Source organism: Tetrao urogallus, assembly GCF_951394365.1.
Source record: "Tetrao urogallus genome assembly, chromosome: 1".
Lineage (NCBI taxonomy): Eukaryota > Metazoa > Chordata > Aves > Galliformes > Phasianidae > Tetrao > Tetrao urogallus.
This window is the reverse complement of record NC_136813.1, coordinates 118,520,865-118,542,081: the sequence shown is the minus strand read 5'-3', so window position 1 is coordinate 118,542,081 and position 21,217 is coordinate 118,520,865. Positions and strand designations below refer to the sequence as shown.

Here is a 21,217-nt window from a genome sequence, read left to right as displayed (position 1 = left end):
TTTGTAGCAACCCCACAATAGACGGATTTTCTGACAGGCCTCGCAAAACAGACAGCTGCTTAGCATCTCCTGTGTCTACAGCAGCTATTTCAAAGGCCCATCAATACCCCTTGGGATCCTTAAAATACCCCCTTCTGAGGTAATCAATACCAAATATACACAGACCCCCAGGCCAGTGACAATAGGATGCCTTTGCCAGTCTTTACTAGTGAGGCTTACTTCTGCCTCCAACATGGTCAACTCTTGAGAATCCCCAGTCACCCCAGAAATATAAATCGATTCTTTCCCTTCATGACTTAAGGGCATTAGGGTGCACTGCACACCAGTCTCTACCAGTGCCTCATATTTCTGTGGTTCTGAAGTGCCAGGCCAACAAATCCATGCAGTCCAATACACTCCATTATCCCTTTTCGCCCCCTGGCTGTGGGCAGGGCTCCTCTAATTGTTATCTGTATTGTTCTTATTTCGTGAGTCGTGAGTCACGATCACCCTTACAGCTCTTGCTCTGTTCCTCAGTAACTGGAATGATCACCTTTGCAGAGGAGATCACGCTGGTGATTGATGTGCTTTGTAACTCTCTTACCTGTGCTCATAGTAAAGGAGTGGGTTTTTTATTCCACTTCTTTATATCTTCTTCATGTTCACTTAGGTAACATCACAAAACAATATGCGACATAGACTTACTATTGCCACTTCCTTGTGCAGGAGAACATCTGCTCTTAATAGCTAAGATACTGGATGATACAGGTGGAGAGCAGGGTTCATTACCTTTAATCAGTTTGATTGGGTCCTTCTGTAGACTGTTCTGATCATCCTGATTCTCATCATGTGTCTCTCATGCCTCTGTGGGTTTATTGGGTTCATTGGTTTCATCACGATTAAGCAATGTAGACCATTCCTCCCTCATATTTTTCTGATTACTCTCCACTTTATCCAGTCTTTTAGCTACTTTCAAAATGGCTGAAATATAAGCTTTTGTATGGGCTAGATATTGTTCAAAGTTATGAAATGTAATAATCAGTTCAAATAATTGGTTTTCTCTGCTCTCTTTCATACATTCCTGCTAGTGTACTGGCATACTTTTCTGGTGCTGTTCTTGTTAATTTCCTCCACATACTTGAACACCTGACTCTCTCTGGATCAGGGGTGTGGATCATCAGGAATGAATGTGGGGTCATATAACATTTCCACCATGGCTAGTTCTTTCAAATAATGGATACCTTTTCCTATAGTAGTCCATTTGTTCACCTCATAAATCAGATCTTCTTTGAAGGGGTATTCTTCCTTTACAGCTAATAGCACTTCCTTCCAGAGGGTGAAAGCCCCATTCAGACATCTACTGATCCCTCTGTCAATGAGTCCTTAGCAATGCTTCCCAGTTGGCAAGCTTTTCTACCATCTAGGAACAAATTATTGGCCCCAGTGTCCTAACATCAAAGTAATCAAGTGTCAGTAGGCTTACTTGGGTGCCATATAAAATCTTTTATCAAACCTCTATTCTAGATACTTTCATAGGTTGAATATTAGTAATGGTGATATTCATGATGAGTTGACCAAAGTACAGCCAGTCCCAAGCAACAGTTGTCCCCCCTTGCCACCTGCCCTGGTTTTGTTGTACAGCATGATGCCATATGGTATGAAATATCCCTTTGGCCAGTTTAGGTCAGCTGTCCTGGCTGTGTCCTCTCCTGGCTTCCTGTGGACTCCCAGCCTCTTTACTGACAGGGTTGTGTGGGAAGCAAAAAAGTTCTTCATTTAAAGTGAGCACTGCTCTGCAACAACTAAAATGTCAGTAAGCATTATTCTCATCCTAAATCCAAGACACAACATCATAACAGCCACTATAAAAAAATAAAATAACTCTATCCCCACCAAAATCAGGACACTGATGAATGTCTCAGATATTAATAATAGTAGGTCAGCACTAGCAGGAATATGAGATGGATATGCAACATGATGAGCTCTGGACTTGTCTTGGAAGCCATTGGATCTTCACCTGTTATAATGTCTTAGGGCAATACTGGCTGGAGTTCATTAGCTCCTTGGAGATTTTTAGGGAGCAGTGTGTGTCTGTGTAGGGATGTCTCACTTTGTATCCATTTCCAACTGTCCATAGCTGCATTTTTGCCTCTCTGAATCACACTCCCCTAAAATACGTTTTCATATGTTATTCTATGTAATTATCTGCCCAAGTATTTTTTTTGTCCCTTCTTCTCTGAGAGGTTAAGCAGTCTTGCTAGGAGGAGTCCCAAAAGAGTAATCCAGCAACAACAGATTCCTGAAAGTGAAATCTTAGAGAATAAAAAATTGAGAATGCTTCTCACTTGATACACTCCCAGGCTCCAGTTCTCTTTTGATCTTCCTGCACCAAATGTGATTTCTGACTAGTCAATATCTGTTTCTGAAGTGTAAACAACTAAATTACTGTTCTTGGAGAAAAAGTGAAGAGGGATCTTGGAGCCAACTGAAAGCAGAGACAGCATTTTATGGAGGCTGTAGCTGCCTGTAACTGGAATGTGACAAGGTCCTGTAGCCCTTAATCAGTAGAACTGTCCAGAAAGGTGGGACAGAGACATACCCATTTGCTCAGCAGCAATTCTAGTTCATTAAGCAAGAACTTTATAATGGTTATGGCCCTAAAATAGATAGGTCTATCATCAAGCAAGAGGAAATGTGACAAAAGTAGAAATTCTGAACAGGCAAGTGTGACAGCCATACTTGAGGTGGAACCTGCACACCAGTCTGTCAAAGGCTGGTGCTGTAGCGTGCCTGAATCACAGTTGACTGGGAATAGTTTCTTACTACAGCACAGCACCAAGGTGTAATGAGGCGGAGCTCTCTGGCATCCCAATCCACATAATAGGTCGCAGTTCTGCCACTACTCATGTCAGCTCTGGACATTACTATATCATTCAGTTACGCAGAAATGCCTGAATTAGCTGTAGTGCACAACCTCATCTAATGAATTAACCAGAGTTTGTAATTGTTTATGAAAAGTTCATCCCTTCCCACTGATGGCAAAAGACAAACTTTGTCAGATCCACCTGGAAGCTTGCCAGTTCTAAGTTGAGTTTTTTGAGCCAAACTGCCAAAGTGATTCACTGTATCACCTCTTTGCAACCATTGGCATGTTAAGCTCTAGCAGTGATTCTACCACTGCTAGATAAAACTACAGAAGAGAGCTGCTCTAATTTCATTTTCTTTCTCTCTGGATGGTTCCTAACTGTGATTAGCAACAAGGTTATAACATGGAGACATCAATATCCTTCCTGCCTCTGAACTTGGATGCCACCTGCATTCTCCAGTGTGAGGAGACAAGCCTAGTGGACAGGAATATTACCTCTCCCCAGGTAATATTAATTCCAGACCTTGAAAATTCACATCAACCCTTCAGTTGATATGCTTAATAATAACAGTGGCAATTATAGCAGTAACACTGGTATTTTACTTACACTTGAAGCCTGAAAGAAAATTTGCTTATTGCAAGCATATGAGAAGTTTAAATGTCAATTGCAGCCTACTTATCATAGAATCATAGAATGGCCTGGGTTGAAAAGGACCACAGTGATCATCTAGTTTCAATCACCCTGCTATGTGCAGGGTTGCCAACAAGGCTGCTCAGAGCCACGTCCAGCCTGGCTTTAAATGCCTCCAGGGACAGGGCATCCACAACCTCCTTTTGCAACCTGTTCCAGTGTGTCACTACCCTCTGTGTGAAAAACTTCACCCTAATACCTCCTAAACCTCCCCTGTCTTAGTTTAAAATCATTCCTCCTTGTTCTATCACTATACACTCATGTAAACAGTTATACCCCCTCCTGTTTATATGCTCCCTTCAAGTACTTGTCACATTTTGGCTCCTGCTCTTGCACTCTGGTGGCTGCTCTTGCAGACACCTTTTCTCCTTTCCCTTCAGAGGCTCTGCTTATCCCTACTAGCTTGTCAGAAGAAATGGCATCTCCTATGCCAAGCCTCCTGCATTTGTTCTGTGAACCAAATCTGTTTCCCACCACCATGAGTTTTGAATATGTATGTGATTAAAAAGCGTTAGTTTTTTTTTCTTTTTTTCTTTTTTTCCCACAGAAACACCAGTGAGTCTATACCAAGGAGGTGAGAACAAAACAACTTGATTTCAAGAACAGTGATGGACAAAAATACCTCTAGGCTAAAAACCTTTGATCAGACAAGTAGCAGGGGACCAGACTCCATAACTTTGAAGCCTCTTCCTATACATGTTCAAACACATGGGGAACTGGGAAAGGAATAGAAAGAGAAAGGAAGAGAAAAAGAGAGACAAACTTTCCCCTCTCTCCTCCTTCCTCCCTGGTATTTGTAAGGGTCTGGAGCTTGTCTTTGCATTGTTCAATGGTAATCTGTTTCTTATTCTTGCAAAGTGATGTTGTGCGCTGACCTGGTGTAATGCTGTGTTCAGCTGTGGGAATGATGTTTGCATCCTGCTCTTAAATGGATGTGTTCTGGGGATTTTTGAGAACTGGAGTATAGGAGCCATTTGCAGAGAGTAGAATATCACTCCAGCCTATGCCTTCCTAAGGGGTGCCACATATTCCCATGCCCATTTTTACATACAGTACCAATAACCATCCAATCCCCTGTTTGTCTTGTTTCCTCCATTATCAAAGATAAAGCCTCTGCAGAGATGGAACTTTGACAGAGTGGGTAGTCTCTGCATCCCAGTTATCTGAGTGATAAAGCAAATGTGAGTTGTTCTAAATCTAGATGCATTCTGGGTGTCTGATTGCCAAAAGGTCCTTCATATAGCTGTGTGAACAGAAATACAGGCTCACGTTCAGTAAAGATGCTGGAGCTATCCCCAGTGTGTGAGCAGCACCCTCGGCTTCATAAAGCGTGGAAAAAGCATCCAAAACTTTGGACACCCAGTGGAGTTTTCTAAACGGCAGACCTATTGAGAACTCAATTATTTTCCAGATTTGCTGATAAATCTTTTTGTTGTTAATGGTAATTATAGTTATGATGAGAGTAACAAGAATGCAGAGATGGATACTGTCACAAAAAACATGGTTAGTGGCATCAGTGTACAGTTGTTTGGATTCAGTCTATGCCTTGTGCATCTCTGCAAGTCAAGAGATGTTGGAACAAGTGAGAGTAGAGTTTCAGCTAGCACCACAGGTCCTTTTTCTGTGTGTTGTCCAACCTCCTGAAGGAAAATTCCTTCCAGAAATCTCAAGCATGGCTCCTGTTTCCCACAGCTCAGGCAATGAGACTGGAAGAAAACTCTCTTCACTCCAAGGATTTTTCCCAGGGGCATGCCAAGGAGAGAGAGACCCAGAATAGCATATCCACTATTTCCACAGGGGATGTGCTATAAGTGATAACCAATGTGCTAAAAGTAGTTATATGTTCCCTATATACACAGTCAAAAGACAAGTAAAAAATTATTAGGCTGAAGAAGTAATGTTACTACGATGTAGTCATTGTCCTGGGAGTTATCTTGGCAGACACATCTAATTCATTCAAGGTTGAAAAAATTTATAATGCCAGTTCAAGTAATGCTTTGTAGCAAGTAATAAGAACTAGTATGTAAGAACAGAATAAAAATCTTCAAAAAATCTTCATAGCAGGAGAGTTAGATTCCTGTAAATAAATCACATAAATCAGCTGAAAAATCAACACTTCGTTTAATCTGCTTTAGGTTCAGAAGAATCAGCTTGGAATGTAGTACATGTTTCTTTGCATTTACTCATTATATTTATTCTCCTATTGTATAACAACACCAATTTTCATGTTTCAATACATATCTTTGAGTTAATGTTTGTTTGATAGAAGTTCAGTAAAAAATAGTATCTCAACTGCATTATTAGAAAATGCTACTTTTTCTAATTGTTGTCCAGCAACTTCATTCTGAAGGACATTGGTGTTGGATAGGTCAAACCAGAAGATGGAAGACAGAAATCCTTTTTTGACTTCTTCTACACCTCTTGTTTCGCATTATGTGTTGATTCAACACTTCTGTGTCCAGTTTGGTCAATTAGGAGTCATAAATTTGGAGGAGCTAGTAATCAACAGATGAAGCATCTTGCACAACTTTAATATTTACAGTATTTACATGACTGATTTTTGGTAATATTTCCAAGTCAGCTATGGCCTGAAGACTTTACCAACCTTGATTTTCTGGGTGACACTGTCAACAGATCAACAGTTAAAAGGAAAAAAGCATAAAGACAGTCGAACAGGATAGTGCCAGTTTCTCTCTGTAGAAATCAAACAGGATAGATTACATGCCAGTATTCTGTGTTGATTTTTACTTTTCTCTTGAATTGTTACAAAAACAATGACCAAAAAAAAGTGCTCTTTTGCAAGACTTTTTAAATATAAATAATATGCTATCCAAAAAATAGCACCACATCTGCAAATTAATGCTTCACAAAGATCTCTCACTGCTGTTCTTGGTCCAAATTCCTCAAAATGAGAGCTCATCAGAAGTCAGAAGTTGTAGGAAGCTTGTGTTGCACCCAGCTCTGACAGAGCAAGAGGCACTGTGGGCGAAGAGTGCACTGTGCACTGTCTTGCTGCTGGCCCATCACTATAGGAGACGTTAGGAGCAGCATAGGAACATTGGCCATGCTCAGAAAGAAGAACAGGATGGAGCAGAGAACTCACAGCAATCATGAAGGAAAAGACAGAGCACCTTCAGAGTATGAGACACACTGTTAGCCCTGGTAAAGCCTGAAGAAGTTAAACTGAAGAGGATAGTCCATCTGCAATCCAGGGAGTTGGTGTGAACCGTGAACCAGTATTTTCAACTTAGTAAAGACTGTCCACAGAACCAGATACTAATTGGGTCCCTTAAGGAAAACACAGTCAACATCAGGAAGGAAGATCTTTTGGTTTTGTCCCTACAGAAGACATCTATGAGCTGTGCAGCTTCACTCATGGTGGTTGTTTTTTTCTGGTCAGTTCTTTCTAATCACCAGCTAGCCATATCTAGATGTATTATAGTCAACAAAAAGCTCTTAAAGACAGAGGACTGTATCTCAAAAATCACAATTTCATTCCCTGCTTGTGGATAATGACAGAGAAACAATTATAGCAATCATTTCCAGTTGCTTTCTAACCTGGCATTTCAAGAATCACAGAATTGTATGGGTTGGTAGTGGCCTCTGGAGATCATATAGTCCAACCCTCCTGTGAAAATGGGTTCTGTCAAATAGGTAAGAAACTATAAAACTGTTGGTTTTGAGTAACCAAATTAACTCAGAGAGCAAATCTGTAACCTTTCAAAATTGCCAAGCTTTTAAACACAGTACACAGGCCAAAGCCTTCTGTCATATAAGCCATACTCAAAAGAACTCACATAATTCCAAGTAAAACTGGAACAAGCAGGGTGCCTCCAACAGAGGGCAGTTGCCTAGGGATGAAGCATATTGCAGGACTGATCTAGGAAGAAATGCTCTGTGACTGGGAAGTACTCTGTTAGTGAGACTTGCACTGCTCTTCCTTGCAGTGTCATGAAACAGATGGTGCCTGATGTGGATGCCAAAAAAACATCTAAAATGCTACAGTCTCAACCTATAAATCTGAGGGATGATACAGATTAGAAATGAAGTGTGTATTTTGGTAGATATATGCTGGAAAAACACTGCCATAGTGAAATGCCTTGGAGGCTCCTTTCTTGGTTGGGTGAGAGGTCTGTACAATGATCAGCACTGATGCGGAGCTGCCACTGCTCTCAATGTAGTAGCTCGTATTTCTGCAGCTCACACTTGAAAATGTTGGACGGAAAATCTTTTGCTTTCATTTTAAGCTTTTATTGTCTCAACCTGTCATAGGGAACAAAATCTGGACCCACAGCTATTCAAGCTCCCTTCATTCTGGGCAAAAAGGCCTAGATCTGCACACAAACCACTTAGAAGATTTGCTGGTTTCAAATGAGGTGTTCAGGACTCAGTTCATTACTCTTATGAGAGCTTTTCAATCTTGCTGTTAGGACAGAAAAGTATGAAAGGTCTTATGTTTGGACACAGGGCTGGAAGAAAGAGAGATGGAAAGAAGGAAGAAGACAAAGATACACTGTGAGGGAGAGAACTGAATATCAAAGAACAAATGCTTGTGAAGTCTTCTCATTGCTGATGACTTCCACTTCAAAGTCCCAGAGTTTTAAAGGCATCTCGTAAATCATCTACTTCATACAGTGGCTGCAGAACAAAATACAAGCGATAGGTCATTTATCAAGTAAGCAGGAGTCTATAAAGATGGGGAAGGACAAAAGAATGGCATGAAATGTGAAGAGAGGTAGAAGAGAATGAGGTGTGGGAATATGAACAAAGTTAGGAGAAAGAGGCATAAGCAGCATGAAAGGTGATGACACAGGAGAGAATGAAATGATGGATAGCAGAAATGAGTAGTAAAAGCAGAGCACTTTTGCAAGGAAGAGAGGAAGAAGCTCAGGAAAAGAGGCACTGGAAGGAGTGGAAAAATTAGTCCTTACCAGAAGGATCCGTCGAAGTTTCCTGGACAGATGGACAGAGTTTTCATGCAGCCCTTCCCAGGCTTTGAATGTCTTTTCCCTGTTCTCCACAAATGTGTTCCAGCAATAGAAGAAATCTGTGCAAGGCGCAGCGGCATTAAAGCATGCTCAAGATTGCTCCAAAGAGGACATTAATCTCTTCTAGGCTCACTAAATCATCATACCATATCCTGACATAGCTCTCAGTTATTTCTCCCCTGCCCATTTTACCTTTGAATGTCATGATGGCGATTTGGGCCCCAGCCCGGTGCAGGCGTCTCAGCCCCTCAGGCTCTGCTTTGCGATCCTCACAGAAGTAAAGGCGGGCAGTGAAAATACGCAGGGTCAAGTTTGGGTAGGCACGAAGGAAGTCAGCCACATGTCGGGCGCAGTCATAACAGGGGCTCCAGGAGGTGAACCATGTGATGCGGTAGCAGCGGCCTGGGTCCAAGTCCCAAGCTGAGATGTAGCGTAGGAAGAGAACCTCCACATGGCAACCCATCTTCATGAAAGAGGAAGAGGGGCAAAGCATGAGACAAGAATGAAGTAGGCTATAAGGGGAGGAAGGAGGGAGGTTTGAGCTGAGTGATGTGTGAGAGGAGAATGAACAAGGTGAGAGAGAGATCTTAGGGTCAATGCACAGAAGATGGCACAATGATATATAAATGATGACTAGAAGAGGAATGTGTGGGAGCAAGGTAGAAAAATCAAGGTATCGTTAAAGCAGCAGGGACTATTTGGATGTCTTGCTAGTAACATATCTGTGCGTAGCACAAATACAGATCTACCTGGAGACTGCATCCCACAAATGTTGTATACCAGTGTAGTATCCGTTCTTGTGGATGCATATGCCAGAGTGGATGTTGCTGCTTGCAGTTCTTCTTCCCTGCTGCTCCAGAGCTGCATCAAACTTAACATGGATATGAGAATAGGATGCCAACGTGTACCTCATACCTTGTTACGCAGGTATCCAAAGTCCAGGGAGCACGATGTAGCACTGTCACGGCGCTTCACAACATAACAGAGGTAGGTTTCACGACGGCCTTTGGCCCAGCGCAGGTTCTTGAAATTGTAGAGGAAGAGCTTCCTCTTCATCAAGAGGCTGAAGGAGAAGACAAGAGAATGCATATTATCCTCATCCTGAAGTCATAGCTGTGAAGTTGGTCAGACCTATGTTGAGGGCTCAGCAGCAAAAATATCTCCATCAAGTTCAGACCTTCCATTGTGAAATAAAAACATCAGTAATTTGCATGAACTATTTTGGGGTGAGGGTGTAGATGTGACTGTGGGGGATGAAGGAGATAAGGAGGTGACCTTGTAAGTGGGAACAGTAAGTGAATTAGTAGTGATTAATCAAACAGCCTTATTCAACAGTCTCAATGTAATGCGAAGGTACATCTGAGGACTGCCATGTTCACTGTGGTAAGCTATTCACCTCTCTCACAGCAATGCAAAATGAAAGTGAATGTGTTAAAAATAATAATGTCCTTTGTCAACTTTTCTGTCTGGTAAGCTGGTGTTCAGCAGGGAGCTGGAGTCAGTGTAAGAGATGTGAAGATGAGTTTTCTGGGGGTCTCCGGTGAGGTGTGGGAAATGGGAATTTGTATTTGCTGTGAATTTCCTGATTTAAATATGAGAGTTTAGGCAAGGAGAATTTCTTATATAAACACTCTTTATGTATTCCCCTCTCCCCTTCTATGTGTGGCAGATCGTCAGATGGTTTAGGGAGGACAACCCAGACAATCACATGGTAAATAAGTGGATATGGTAGACCAGATAATTGCAAAGCTCTTACCTGGGCTATATAACAAAAGCAAAACACCAGTAAAGTTTTCATATAGATATTTGCTTTCAGAATGTTTCTTATTTCCTTCTGGCAATCCCTTTCCTTCCATATTCCCATTTTTTTTTCTTTTCAAAGGTCTTACTCCTGCAGAGCAGCATGGAGTTGCAAAAACAAGTGAAGAAGGAGAAATAACAATAACAAGAAAAGAACATTTGGGCCCTTTCATGTCAGGACAAAGTGAAGACTATATAAGACAATTTTGAGTCACAAGGAGCATCTTGTACATCTAGAAATATTTGTTAACATCAATTCCTGATTTCTCTGCTCTGCAGAACTGACCATTGCTGGGGATTTTTACTAGGAAGAATGACCAGTATGAGAACAAAAGTGAATGAAAAGATGTTATGGGAGGCAACTGAGAAGATCTGCAGCTAAGTATGATGTGATGGCTACATATGCAACTCCTGTAGCATAGGAGCACACTGCATAGTTCAAGAGAAAGCAGCAAAGACACAGAAGCTGTGATCATACACAAGCACTGAACAGGGATCTTCTCAAATAAAGATTCATGACGAAATCCTGAAATCAGAGCGGAAGCCCCTGAGTGTGTGAATGATATACAGTTATGCAGAGTAATTTAAGAACAAGTAGAAAAATGCAGTGCTGGAACAGTCTGTGCCTGAAAGCACAAGGTGAGAGCAGCAGAAACAGAATAAGATTGAAACCTGGTGCAAGAGGGAGAATAGATAGAGAGACAGAAGACTGAGCAGAGATCAAAATGCTTAAGCAGCATCTAAATGTACATCTTTCTATTATATATGTATATATACACATATATATATATATTTGTTTGTTTGTTTCTAGAAAAGAAAGAGAATGAAAGGGAACAGAGAATAGTCACAAGAAAGAAATGACAAGAATGGAAAAGGGTGCAGGTTAGTTTACAGTCAAACTGAGAAGGAGTGATGGAGACAGAGAGCTGCAAGGTGTAAGAGTAGAACAGGGTTGGATTTAGATCACTGAGTCATATGGAGAAAGGGAAATGGACAGTAAGCACCAAGTGGACAAAAATTTAATTAGAAACCTAATTTCTTCTATCAGCAAGAAATTGGAGGCATTCATTTTACCTGTCCATGTCAGCTGGGTTCTCTCTCAGATGACTGGGTTGCACAGAAGCTGCCTCACAAGCTCTGACTGTTCAACACTCTGGTGCACAGAAATGTGGAATGCTCTGTCCTTCCCTTCCCCATTCACCCCTATCTACTCTTGATGGGTTTCAGACACACGGCTAGGGGAGGAGTTAGAAGGGGCCCTGGAGCTGTATGAGCCAAAGAGCAAAGGGTTAAAATGTGAAGGGATTCTAGTTCTGAAAGATGCTCTGCACTCATTGGCTGCCTGTCCTCATTGCACTTGCCATTGGGCCCTCCCAGTCTGCAAAATTATTCTGAATTAATATCAATAACATGACGAGGCAGGAAGCATCGTCTACTGGTTAGGGGGGGGCCTTGGAGCTGTGTACCACTGACAGTGCAAAACCACACTACCCCTCTGGGCCTCTGCTCATACAGCTGTGCAGTGATGATGGTGATGCTGAACTTCCCTGCCAAGGAAGCAGCAGGGGTGGCCTGTGAGAGTGCACTGTGAATCCAGGTGGAAAAAGCTCAGGGAGCACCAAATTGTTGTCTCCTCCATTTCTTCCAGAAAGGTTTGGCAGCTTCTTGGGAGCATATGGCAGCACCAAAACTGAAGAGGAGTGAGAATAGACCTACGTAGCTCATGGAAAAGGCATAGGGGTGATGTGCAGAAATTGGGCATGTCACCCCTGTTTGACACTTGACTGCCATGCATTCTGGGCCGTGTCAGCATGAAAGGAGAGGCACTAACCCAAATCACAAAACTGTATGCAAAAAACCCGCTGAGCATGACTGAGGCCTAAAACCTGCTGAGCACACACTGCTGGAAACATTACTGGAACCAGCAAGCTTGGGATGGGGTGCAGAATCCCTCCTCTGGATGTCTCACGGCAGCATTGCCTTCACTCATCAGGCCTGTGGTTACATGCAGGTGTGCTGAGGCTTGCTCTCACTATATGCACTCTCACTTTGCTAACAGTTTTCTACTTCTCAGGCTCTGCTCCACTGCAGCACTGCCGAGGTGACCATCCCCTCTGCAAGGCTGAGGGACAGCCAAGGAGAACCTCCAGACAGGCATGGGTGCTGAGGAGGCAGATAGGGGCTATCGTGCTCCATTACTTCCTCAAGCTGGGGATGACTGTGAGCACTACAGCCCTTTTGTTTACCTCATGCTAGGGTAGTTCTTCATTTTTTTCTCTGCTTGATTTACTTTCTTTATTAATTTTACCGGCTTTCAGCTTGCTGCTAGTACCGCACGAAGCCAGTATATGCAAAAACATGAGTTGGCAGACCAGAACAGACTACTCTAGCACAGTACTTTAAAAGTGGCCAGTAATGCATACCTCAAGAAAAGGAGAGCTCCTGGAAATTCAGGACTGGACTGTCCTACACCTCGGGGAAATGTATTCCTAGCTCCACAGTAGTAGTGGTCATGCTCAAAAGACACACAGTTTAGCAGCTTCATTGCCAAGGGTTGTGGCAGTTATGCTCTTTGGAGATCTGGCTTTTAGTGTTGACCAAAGACAGAAGAGTCTGCATCCCCTATTAATCCCTGTTCTACATAACAGACTAATAGAGGACTTTCCTGCTAATAAAACAGCTGCTCCCTTTCAGCCTTTGCTCTAGCAGAACCTTATGACAAATATCCCAGGTTAGTCCTAGAATCATTTTATCCTGCCTTCATACTATTTTTTTCTTTTGGTAACACAAAGAGAATGTCTATTACACAAAAAAAGTAAAAAACAACAACACACCCTTGGAAATGTTCTTCTTAAGGTTGACTGTCTATGTTTCATCAGATAAATTAAGGTAGATTTGGCTTCATTCTTGTATTGGTTCCTAATTTTTAGATCCAAACATTTATAGAAAATTTTGTAGATTTTTATTCACTTTAGAAGGAGTGAAAGAGAAAATATTAATAGTCAGCTAGATCATATCAATAAGTGAAATTTGTGAGATCTATGTGTCAATTCTCATAAAATCACAGAATGGCCTGGGTTGGAACCTCAGGGATCATGTATCTCCAATCCCTCTGCCACCTATCTCATAGGTCCACCAACCTCCACATTTAATACTAGACCAGGCTGCCCAGGGCCCCATCCAACCTGACCTTGAACACTTTCAGGAATGGGCCATACACAACCTCTCTGGGCAGCTTCTTCCAGCACCTCATCTCATCTCACTAGTAAAGAACTTCCCCCTGACATCCAACCTGAATCTTCCTTCCTTCAACTTAAAACTGTTTCCCCTTGTCCTGCTGTTGTCTACCCTTGCAAAGAGCTGGCTCCCCTCCTGTTTGTAGGCTCTCTTTAGGTACTGGAAGGCTGCAATTAGGTTATCCTGCAGCCTTCTCCAGGCTGAACAAGCCCAGCTCCCTCAGCCTGTCTTTGTAGGGGAGGTTCTCCAGCCCTCTGGTCACATTTGTGGCTCTCCTCTGGGCCCTCTCCAACAGCTCCCTGTCTTTCTTGTACTGGGGGCTCCAGACCTGGACTCAGTACTCCAGATGGGGCCTCATAAGGGCAGAGTAGAGAAGGACAATCACCTCCCTGTCCCTGCTGGCCACCCCTCTTCTGATGGAGCCCAGGATACCATTTGCTTCCAAGCTGCAAGAGCACTCTGCTGGCTCATGTTGTTTTTTATCCACCAGGACCCCCAGGTCCTTCTCCCAAGGGCTGCTCCTTCTGGTCTGTATAAATACCTGGGATTCCTCCAACCCAAGTGCAAAACCTTGCACTTCGTTGTGTTGAACCTTTTGAATCTGTTGAGGTCCTTCTGAATGGCATCCCTTCCTTCCACCGTGTCAACCACACCACTCAGCTTGGTGTCATCAGAAAACTTGCTGAGGGTGCACTCAATTCTGTCGTTCAATGTCACCGAGAAAGTTGTTAAAAGAGCACCAGTCCCAAGACAGACTCCTGGGGGATGCCACTCATTACTGACCTCTCCCTGGAATAGAACCATTAATCACCGTCCTCTGTCTGTGGCCTTTCAACCAATTCCTTATCCATTGCCTGGTCCACTCATCAAATCCACATCCCTCCAATTTGGAGATAAGGATGTGGTGGGTGACCATGTCAAAGGCCTTGCTCAAGTTCAGGTAAATGACATTGGTTGCCTTCCCTTTGTCCACCAATACTCTCAATGTTGAAATAGATTCTTTCTCAGATTCTGCAAACCATTGGAATGCATTCTTCAAGATTTAAAACATTAGTCATTTTCCATAAACTTTGTTACTCTGCACAGAAATAAGAAAGAACAAATGAACCAACAGATGAGTTATGTCACTCTTTGGCAAGGCTAGCAAGTCTAACTGCTGTTGAAAGCTTCCTAATACCCTTCATTTTGACCATCCAGCCACTTCCCTCTCACTTTTAATGTGTATGCCCAAAAACAGTAGCAGCACTTCTCTGCCTCCAGCTTTAATTCCCAGAGCAGGAATGTGTTGGTGTCAAAGCTAGCTGTGGATGTGTGTCTCATAGCAAGTCTAGGATTAAATCTTGAGAGGATCCTCAGCTCCTATGCTATTCTTATGGCAGGAGATGCAACCTTTCTTGCACATTAGCAGAGATCACCTATGATCTGGTTAAAAACATGATTAGCAAACAAACATGGAAAGATCACTGACATCTGATTTATTTGCTAGTCCATCTTCCTCTCTGGCTGTAAATCGCCGAATTTTAATATCTGGTAGGACTTCTTTCTGGGTGGGAGTTAATATACATGAGGAGAGATTTTGACCATGCTTGTTCTTTCCTTTCTGCTCAATGTAAAATCATTTGAAGAAGGGACTAGTTGTGAAAGAGTGAAAGGGTTTTACAAATTATGATTCAATCTATGTTCAGATTAAAGCTCAGGTCAGTTAAACAAGGCTAATGGGGAAGGCTAAGAAAGTTTCCTTTATTGGTGTGTTTGTAGTATTATTTAGAAAAAGGCATTGGTCCACCTTATCATGATTACATAGTGATGCCCTAGCATCCCTTCAGGCATCTTATACTCAGAAAAATGAGAACATCAGGCAATTAAAAGCAGATTGAAGAGTGGAGTAGGAGAGGAGAAGGAAGGTTAACATCACCAGAAAGCAAAAAGAGAAGAAATCAGAAAGCAAAAATGTGGTGAATAATTAAAAGTAATGATCTAAACCCAAAGCAGAGTAGAAGTTGCTTGTTTAGTCAACAGGAAGTTGTGTGCTGTTGTGTACTGATATAAATACTTTTTCCATTCACCTCTTGCTCAGAAATCATATTTTGAATCGACCGCCAGTGTCAACAGTTGGTTATTTCTTACACTGAGCATAAGAACTGCAACCACCTGCTTCCCTTGCCTTGAGCGAAATTCTCAAGCAAAAAACTTTCTCTTCTTGAAGAGTGCTGATGCACCATAGGCACAGACTTGCACAGATGCCTCAAACAGGGCAAAAGCAGAGTTCTTTGTAGCTTGACACAGGCAAATAAGTTGATGTGCTTATTTTTTATAAGTACATTACATTGTATTCTGTGTTTATTTCACAAAGATTAATTGTTCCATTTTGAAAGATAGATCCTGCACAGAAGTAAAACAGTTCTGCCAAGACTACTCCCATTGCTCCTGTTCCAGGTGTGAAAAAAATTAGCATTACATGTGGAGGCTGTTTGTTCCATGGGGCAATGTGCCTTGTCCCTACATCTGCCAACTCTTCCTGTGATGCTGACATCATGACTGGGAAACATGTTTCAACAGTGGTATGGCAAAACACTGCCTTTCATGGTGTGGAATATACAGCACCACAGAGATATAGGGAAACTCTTAGGATGTATGTGAAATCTACTTGGATGTGACCGGGAGGATTGTGTGTTGGGTAGGGGTAGGTTGCAAACGAAAATCTGAAGCACTGTGAGGCAATGCCTCAGAGGCATAAGAACAGTGGTCTGAAGTCACAAGAAGGAAGTGGGAGTGAGAGAAGGTGGAACTCAAGGATGTGTGGAAGTGCTACTGAGAGGGTGAGCTTATGAAACTTTGACCTCCACCTTGTACACTACTGCATGCTGCATGCTTGTAGATGATGCCACTGATGTAGAACTGAGGGCTGGTTGAGGGCTGGGTGTGCGTTAAGATCATACTATATTATGCCACTAGTAATTTGGCTTTGCAGGCTCAAACTGCAAAACCTTCACCTGGAAGCTTGTCATAGTTTATTTTTTATTCCACAATTGAGTTTGCATTTTTCCTGGAGGATGAGCAAAATTAGGGTAAAATTACTGAATTGAACACATGTTTTTCAACTGCAATCCTATGAGTGCCTCTCATTCCTTCCCTGTAGCTCTCTGCTAACCCAGAGTGACTGGCACCTGCTGGGATCACTACTTGTAGAAGGAAAGGAGCCAGACTGGTTGAGGAGTATAAGAGGTACTGAATATCTTCTGCACCATACATGCAGGTAAAAAATAAAACTAGAGACCAAGCAGTAAATGTTTGACACAGTAAGAAAGACACACCATCTGCAAATCAAAGGAGAATGCAACTTCCCAGTGCTGGGAGATGGACCTAGGGAAATAACTACCAGAGCTGCTTGCACCATAGCAATGTATGCAGCTCCAGCCTCAGGTATGTCCTGAATATCTGACTTGACTTCTGACCCTGTAGTGTTTGGACCTGGAGAAAATCCTCTTTTTGCACAGGATACTGCAGGTGACATTCCAGTGTTACTCCATTCTCCAGCACAAACTCCTGGTTTGGACACCCCAGGCCCTGCTCCTAGTCCCATATTTCCCTTAGTGCAAGTCACTGGCTCCATACCTCTACAATCTTCTGCTAATCACAGAGAGAAACTCAATTTTGCACCGCAGTTTTTCACAATGAGAGTCATCTCTTCACTGTGGTTATGGTTTCCCATAGTAAGAGACCATAGTTGTCTCTTACTAGCTCCTGTTTGTGCAGTTGCTGCAGCTCATGTGATTCACCGAAAAAACAGCTTGCACCTGGCACTTGGGTGGTAAATCCTGATTTTTATTTTCCTTTTGTTTTTCAGTAAATTTTGTTTCTGGGAAAGGCTGTGACAAAAGTGCTTGGAAGCTCACTAAAGAGCTTTCATGTTTCTTGACTTGCAGTCCTGTGTTCAGAATTTCCTGCAGTTTCATAAATTTTTCTTGGCTGTTAACAAAGGGCCATTGTGTCCACTCCTCTCTGGTTTCTTTTCTGTGCAGGTACAGGGATGGGTAGGGAACAGGCGCATTTACATTAAAGGAGCTAGCTTCGTCCAGCCTCAATTTGGAAATCACTGACAAGACTAAAGTAAGATCACAGATTTGAGAGGCGAAAATCTACCCTGAAGTAATTCTCCTAGCAGTGCTCTCAGTGAAGACAAATGGCAAAGGAGCCAGCAGAGACTATGAGGATTTCAGTTGCCCTTCCTAACACAAACTAAAGAAGTTACAAACATACCAGCTGAAGGACAAAGTATCTAGGAGAAATGGAATAACGATGATGATGAGCTCAAGAAAAGATGATGAGAAACAACAGGATCAACATTCACCCTGCACCATGCATAAAAAATTATTTTGAACCCTTCTTCCACAGCAAGAATAAAACTGAAGGTAAGACTAGGCTTGGAAAAAAGCATGTTTAATTTGTAATTGAATTAAATAGTAATAATGGCAAATTGTTGAGTTGCTCTGTGCCACTGAATACCAGACATGAGACACAGAGAGATGTAAGCATTTTCCAGTGGGTACATTTTCTGTCAGTCTGACTTCAGTGCTCCAAGGGAATAATAATCTAAGCAGTAAGTTTCATGCTTTGAGCATGGAAATGATTTGTAGGTACAACATACCCATTGCAAGATATAGCATGCTGATGTGTATCAGTGTGAAACCACAACCTTAGTCATGTTGGTAGACTGTTGGCTTTCATGTTCAAAATAACTGTTGCTGCTGCACTTGCCACTGCTGCTTCAGCCTCTAAGGTGTCTGCTAAGAAACCAGAGAAAACAGCAGAAGGATCCAAACCTTGCAGACCCTCAGTCTCTAGGTGAGCTGATTAGGAGAGTAATGTCTGCCTACAAGAAACACAAACAAATGATAATGCATGACTCCAAAAGGGAACTGAAGTCTAATTATTATACAGAAACAACATCGCCAAGCTGGGGCTCAGTAGCCTGGACAAGGGCAGCAGATGATATGGTGCTTCTAGCTCCTCAAGATCAACAACAACCAAACAAACAAACAAAAAAGAAGGTGCCAAGAAAGCAGCGAAGGCCAAAGAGAATCTGACCCTTGATTGGCACATAGTGGCTGTGACTGTAAAGAAGGAAAGCCAAGAAACTGGCAGCCATGATGGCCAAGAAAACAATCAAAAGACTGGGGAATATGAAAGCTGACAGACCAAAAAGGGCAAGGATCCCATCTAAGGGCAAAACAGTGAAAATTGAGGCTGTCAAATGCAAAGCCAAGAAATGAAAAGTAACCCTTGTTAAGAGGTCAGTGCATGAGAAAAATGAGCTACATTGAGCACAAGCAGAGTCTTGCTTCAGGGACACAAAATTCTTTAACTGATTAATTTGTTTTAGTCAGGCTTTGCATTTTTTCATGTAGTTCCCTCAGAGGAAAAAAATTATTAATAATAATTAAACTGTCTTGATTTGAAAGAAAACTCAGCCTTTGTATGAATTATAATGTTTTATTTGCTATTTCCTTCAATTCTCTTCGTCATGACTATTGAGGAGAGAGAAACAATCTCTCTCACAGCAAAATGACCAGAAGCAACAGAGCAGCTGAAAAAAAAGAATTTGTGATTTAAGATCAGGAAAATATTCTCAATTGTACCAGGAGGGCTGTGAATTCTCCATCCTTGCCAGTTGTTTCAAGCTCAGCTGATCTAGGCTCTGAGCAATTTGATTAGTTTTGGCTAGCTCTGCTTGCTGTTAACGTAGTTTAATCAATGATCTTAATTGGGATCTCAGTGAGGACACATTTAAAAAACTGTACCTTTAATGTACATTTATTCTTACATTTCAGCGGGTGAGTTCTTGTGTTTCTTCTTACTTAGAAACATTTAATACAGATATTTACTTATATAAATAATAATATATTTATAGTTTATCTCTTTCTTAATGTCTAATTTGTGACACATTGTATTTGGATGGAAAGTGGAATCTTGTTGAAGTATCCAAAAAGACAGTCTGAAAGAGCATTTAGTCATTAAATCAAGTTTTGCTCTGTGGATTACTTTTGCCAATTACTTGTTTGATATACGGTAACAGATTTGCAAGAAGTACATGCAGCTTGCATTTTAACTTCTATATTATTGAGAACCTTTTTATTAAAAGGAAATCACTTACACGAACAGCAAAATCATAGAATTATAGAATGGCTTAGGTTGAAAGGGAACTTTAATGATCATCCAGTTCCACCCCCCTTGCCACAGGCAGGGTTGCCTCCCACTGGATCAGAGCCCCGTCCAACCTGAGCTTGAATGCCTCCAAAGATGGGGCATCCACAATTTCTCTGGGCAACCTGTTCCAGTGCCTCACCACCCTCTGAGTAAAGAATTTCCTTCTAACTTCTAACTTATATCTCCCCTCTTTTAATTTAAAGACATCCCCCCTTGTCCTATCACTTATTTATTAGACTGTGTAAAAAGTCAGTCAACCTTCTGCTTATAAGCTCCCTTTAAGTACTGGAAGGACGCAATGAGATCTCCTCAGTGTCTTCTCCAAGCTAAACAAGACCAGTTCCTTCAGACTTTCTTCATAAGTGGTACTTCAGCCCTTTGGTCTGCTGACAGAAATACATTGTAAATACAAAAGAGCTCATGAGTCAAAGCCTGACTCCACACAGGGTCAGGCCTGTGCAGATGAGAGCTCCATTTATAGTCAGTCAGGCTGAGGTTGTTTTTATTATAACAGTGTGAAATAAGGATTCAGTAGTGCTAGCCAGGAAGAAACTTTGATTCTAGGGGATAGAGTTGTGCAAGAATGTGCACTGTGTGCTTCAGTCTTGAAGAGTGATGGGATGCTATTAAATGCCGTTTAATGGGCAAATTGGGTCACTGCCAATTTTGTTCTAGAAATACTATCTAAATGTAGTTCTCTTGCACAAGAATGGACACTGCTCAGAGTCCTCCATGCATTGAATGCTCCTTCTTTGTAACTGAAATATGTACAGTTACCATCTGATGAATTTACATGAAAGCCAAATAAAGATAATTTTCCTGATCTTCTTGACCTAGATGCATACTATTTAATATAGTAAATCTTTCAGTTTTCCATATTTCTGAGTTAAATCACAGAATCACAGAATCGTAGGGGTTGGAAGGGACCTCCAGAGATCATCGAGTCCAACCCCCCTGCCAAAGCAGGTTCCCTACAGCAGGTCGCACAGGTAGGCATCCAGGCAGGTCTTGAACATCTCCAGAGAAGGAGACTCCACCACCTCCCTGGGCAGCCTGTTCCAGTGCTCCGTCACGCTCACTGTAAAGAAGTTCCTTCGCACATTTGTGCGGAACTTCCTATGTCACTAGAGAACAGATTCTTTGCTTATAAAGTGAAAGTGATGTATCACAGTTCTTTTCTTACCGTTTTACCACCATACCACCTTACCATTTTACTTGGAGACAGTAATTCTTTACCAGTAAATCATGGCACATGCTTAGTTGGAACACATTTTCAACACATATCTCAAGTTATCATTGTACTCTCCAACTATGAACTGCCAGAAAAATGTAGCACAATGATCCATGGGAAATTAAAAAAAAAAAGTAAAAATAGCTGCGGATAATTTTCTGTATCTGAAGAAAAAATAATGAGCTCCTACAAAGACCTGTGATTCATGAGTGAAGCAG

General features: G+C 41.9%; 1 protein-coding gene across 1 annotated transcript; it reads right to left on the bottom strand.

The window, feature by feature from the left end:
• Nucleotides 1-8,120: 8,120 nt before the first annotated feature.
• Nucleotides 8,121-9,613, bottom strand: AICDA (activation induced cytidine deaminase; the record flags this gene model as incomplete). The annotated part of the gene is made up of 4 exons (XM_079550388.1): nt 8,121-8,174; nt 8,468-8,583; nt 8,717-8,987; nt 9,440-9,613. The coding sequence occupies 4 exons, from the start codon at nt 9,611-9,613 to the stop codon at nt 8,121-8,123; spliced, it is 615 nt and encodes a 204-aa protein (XP_079406514.1).
• Between the last annotated feature and the right edge of the window lie 11,604 nt (nt 9,614-21,217).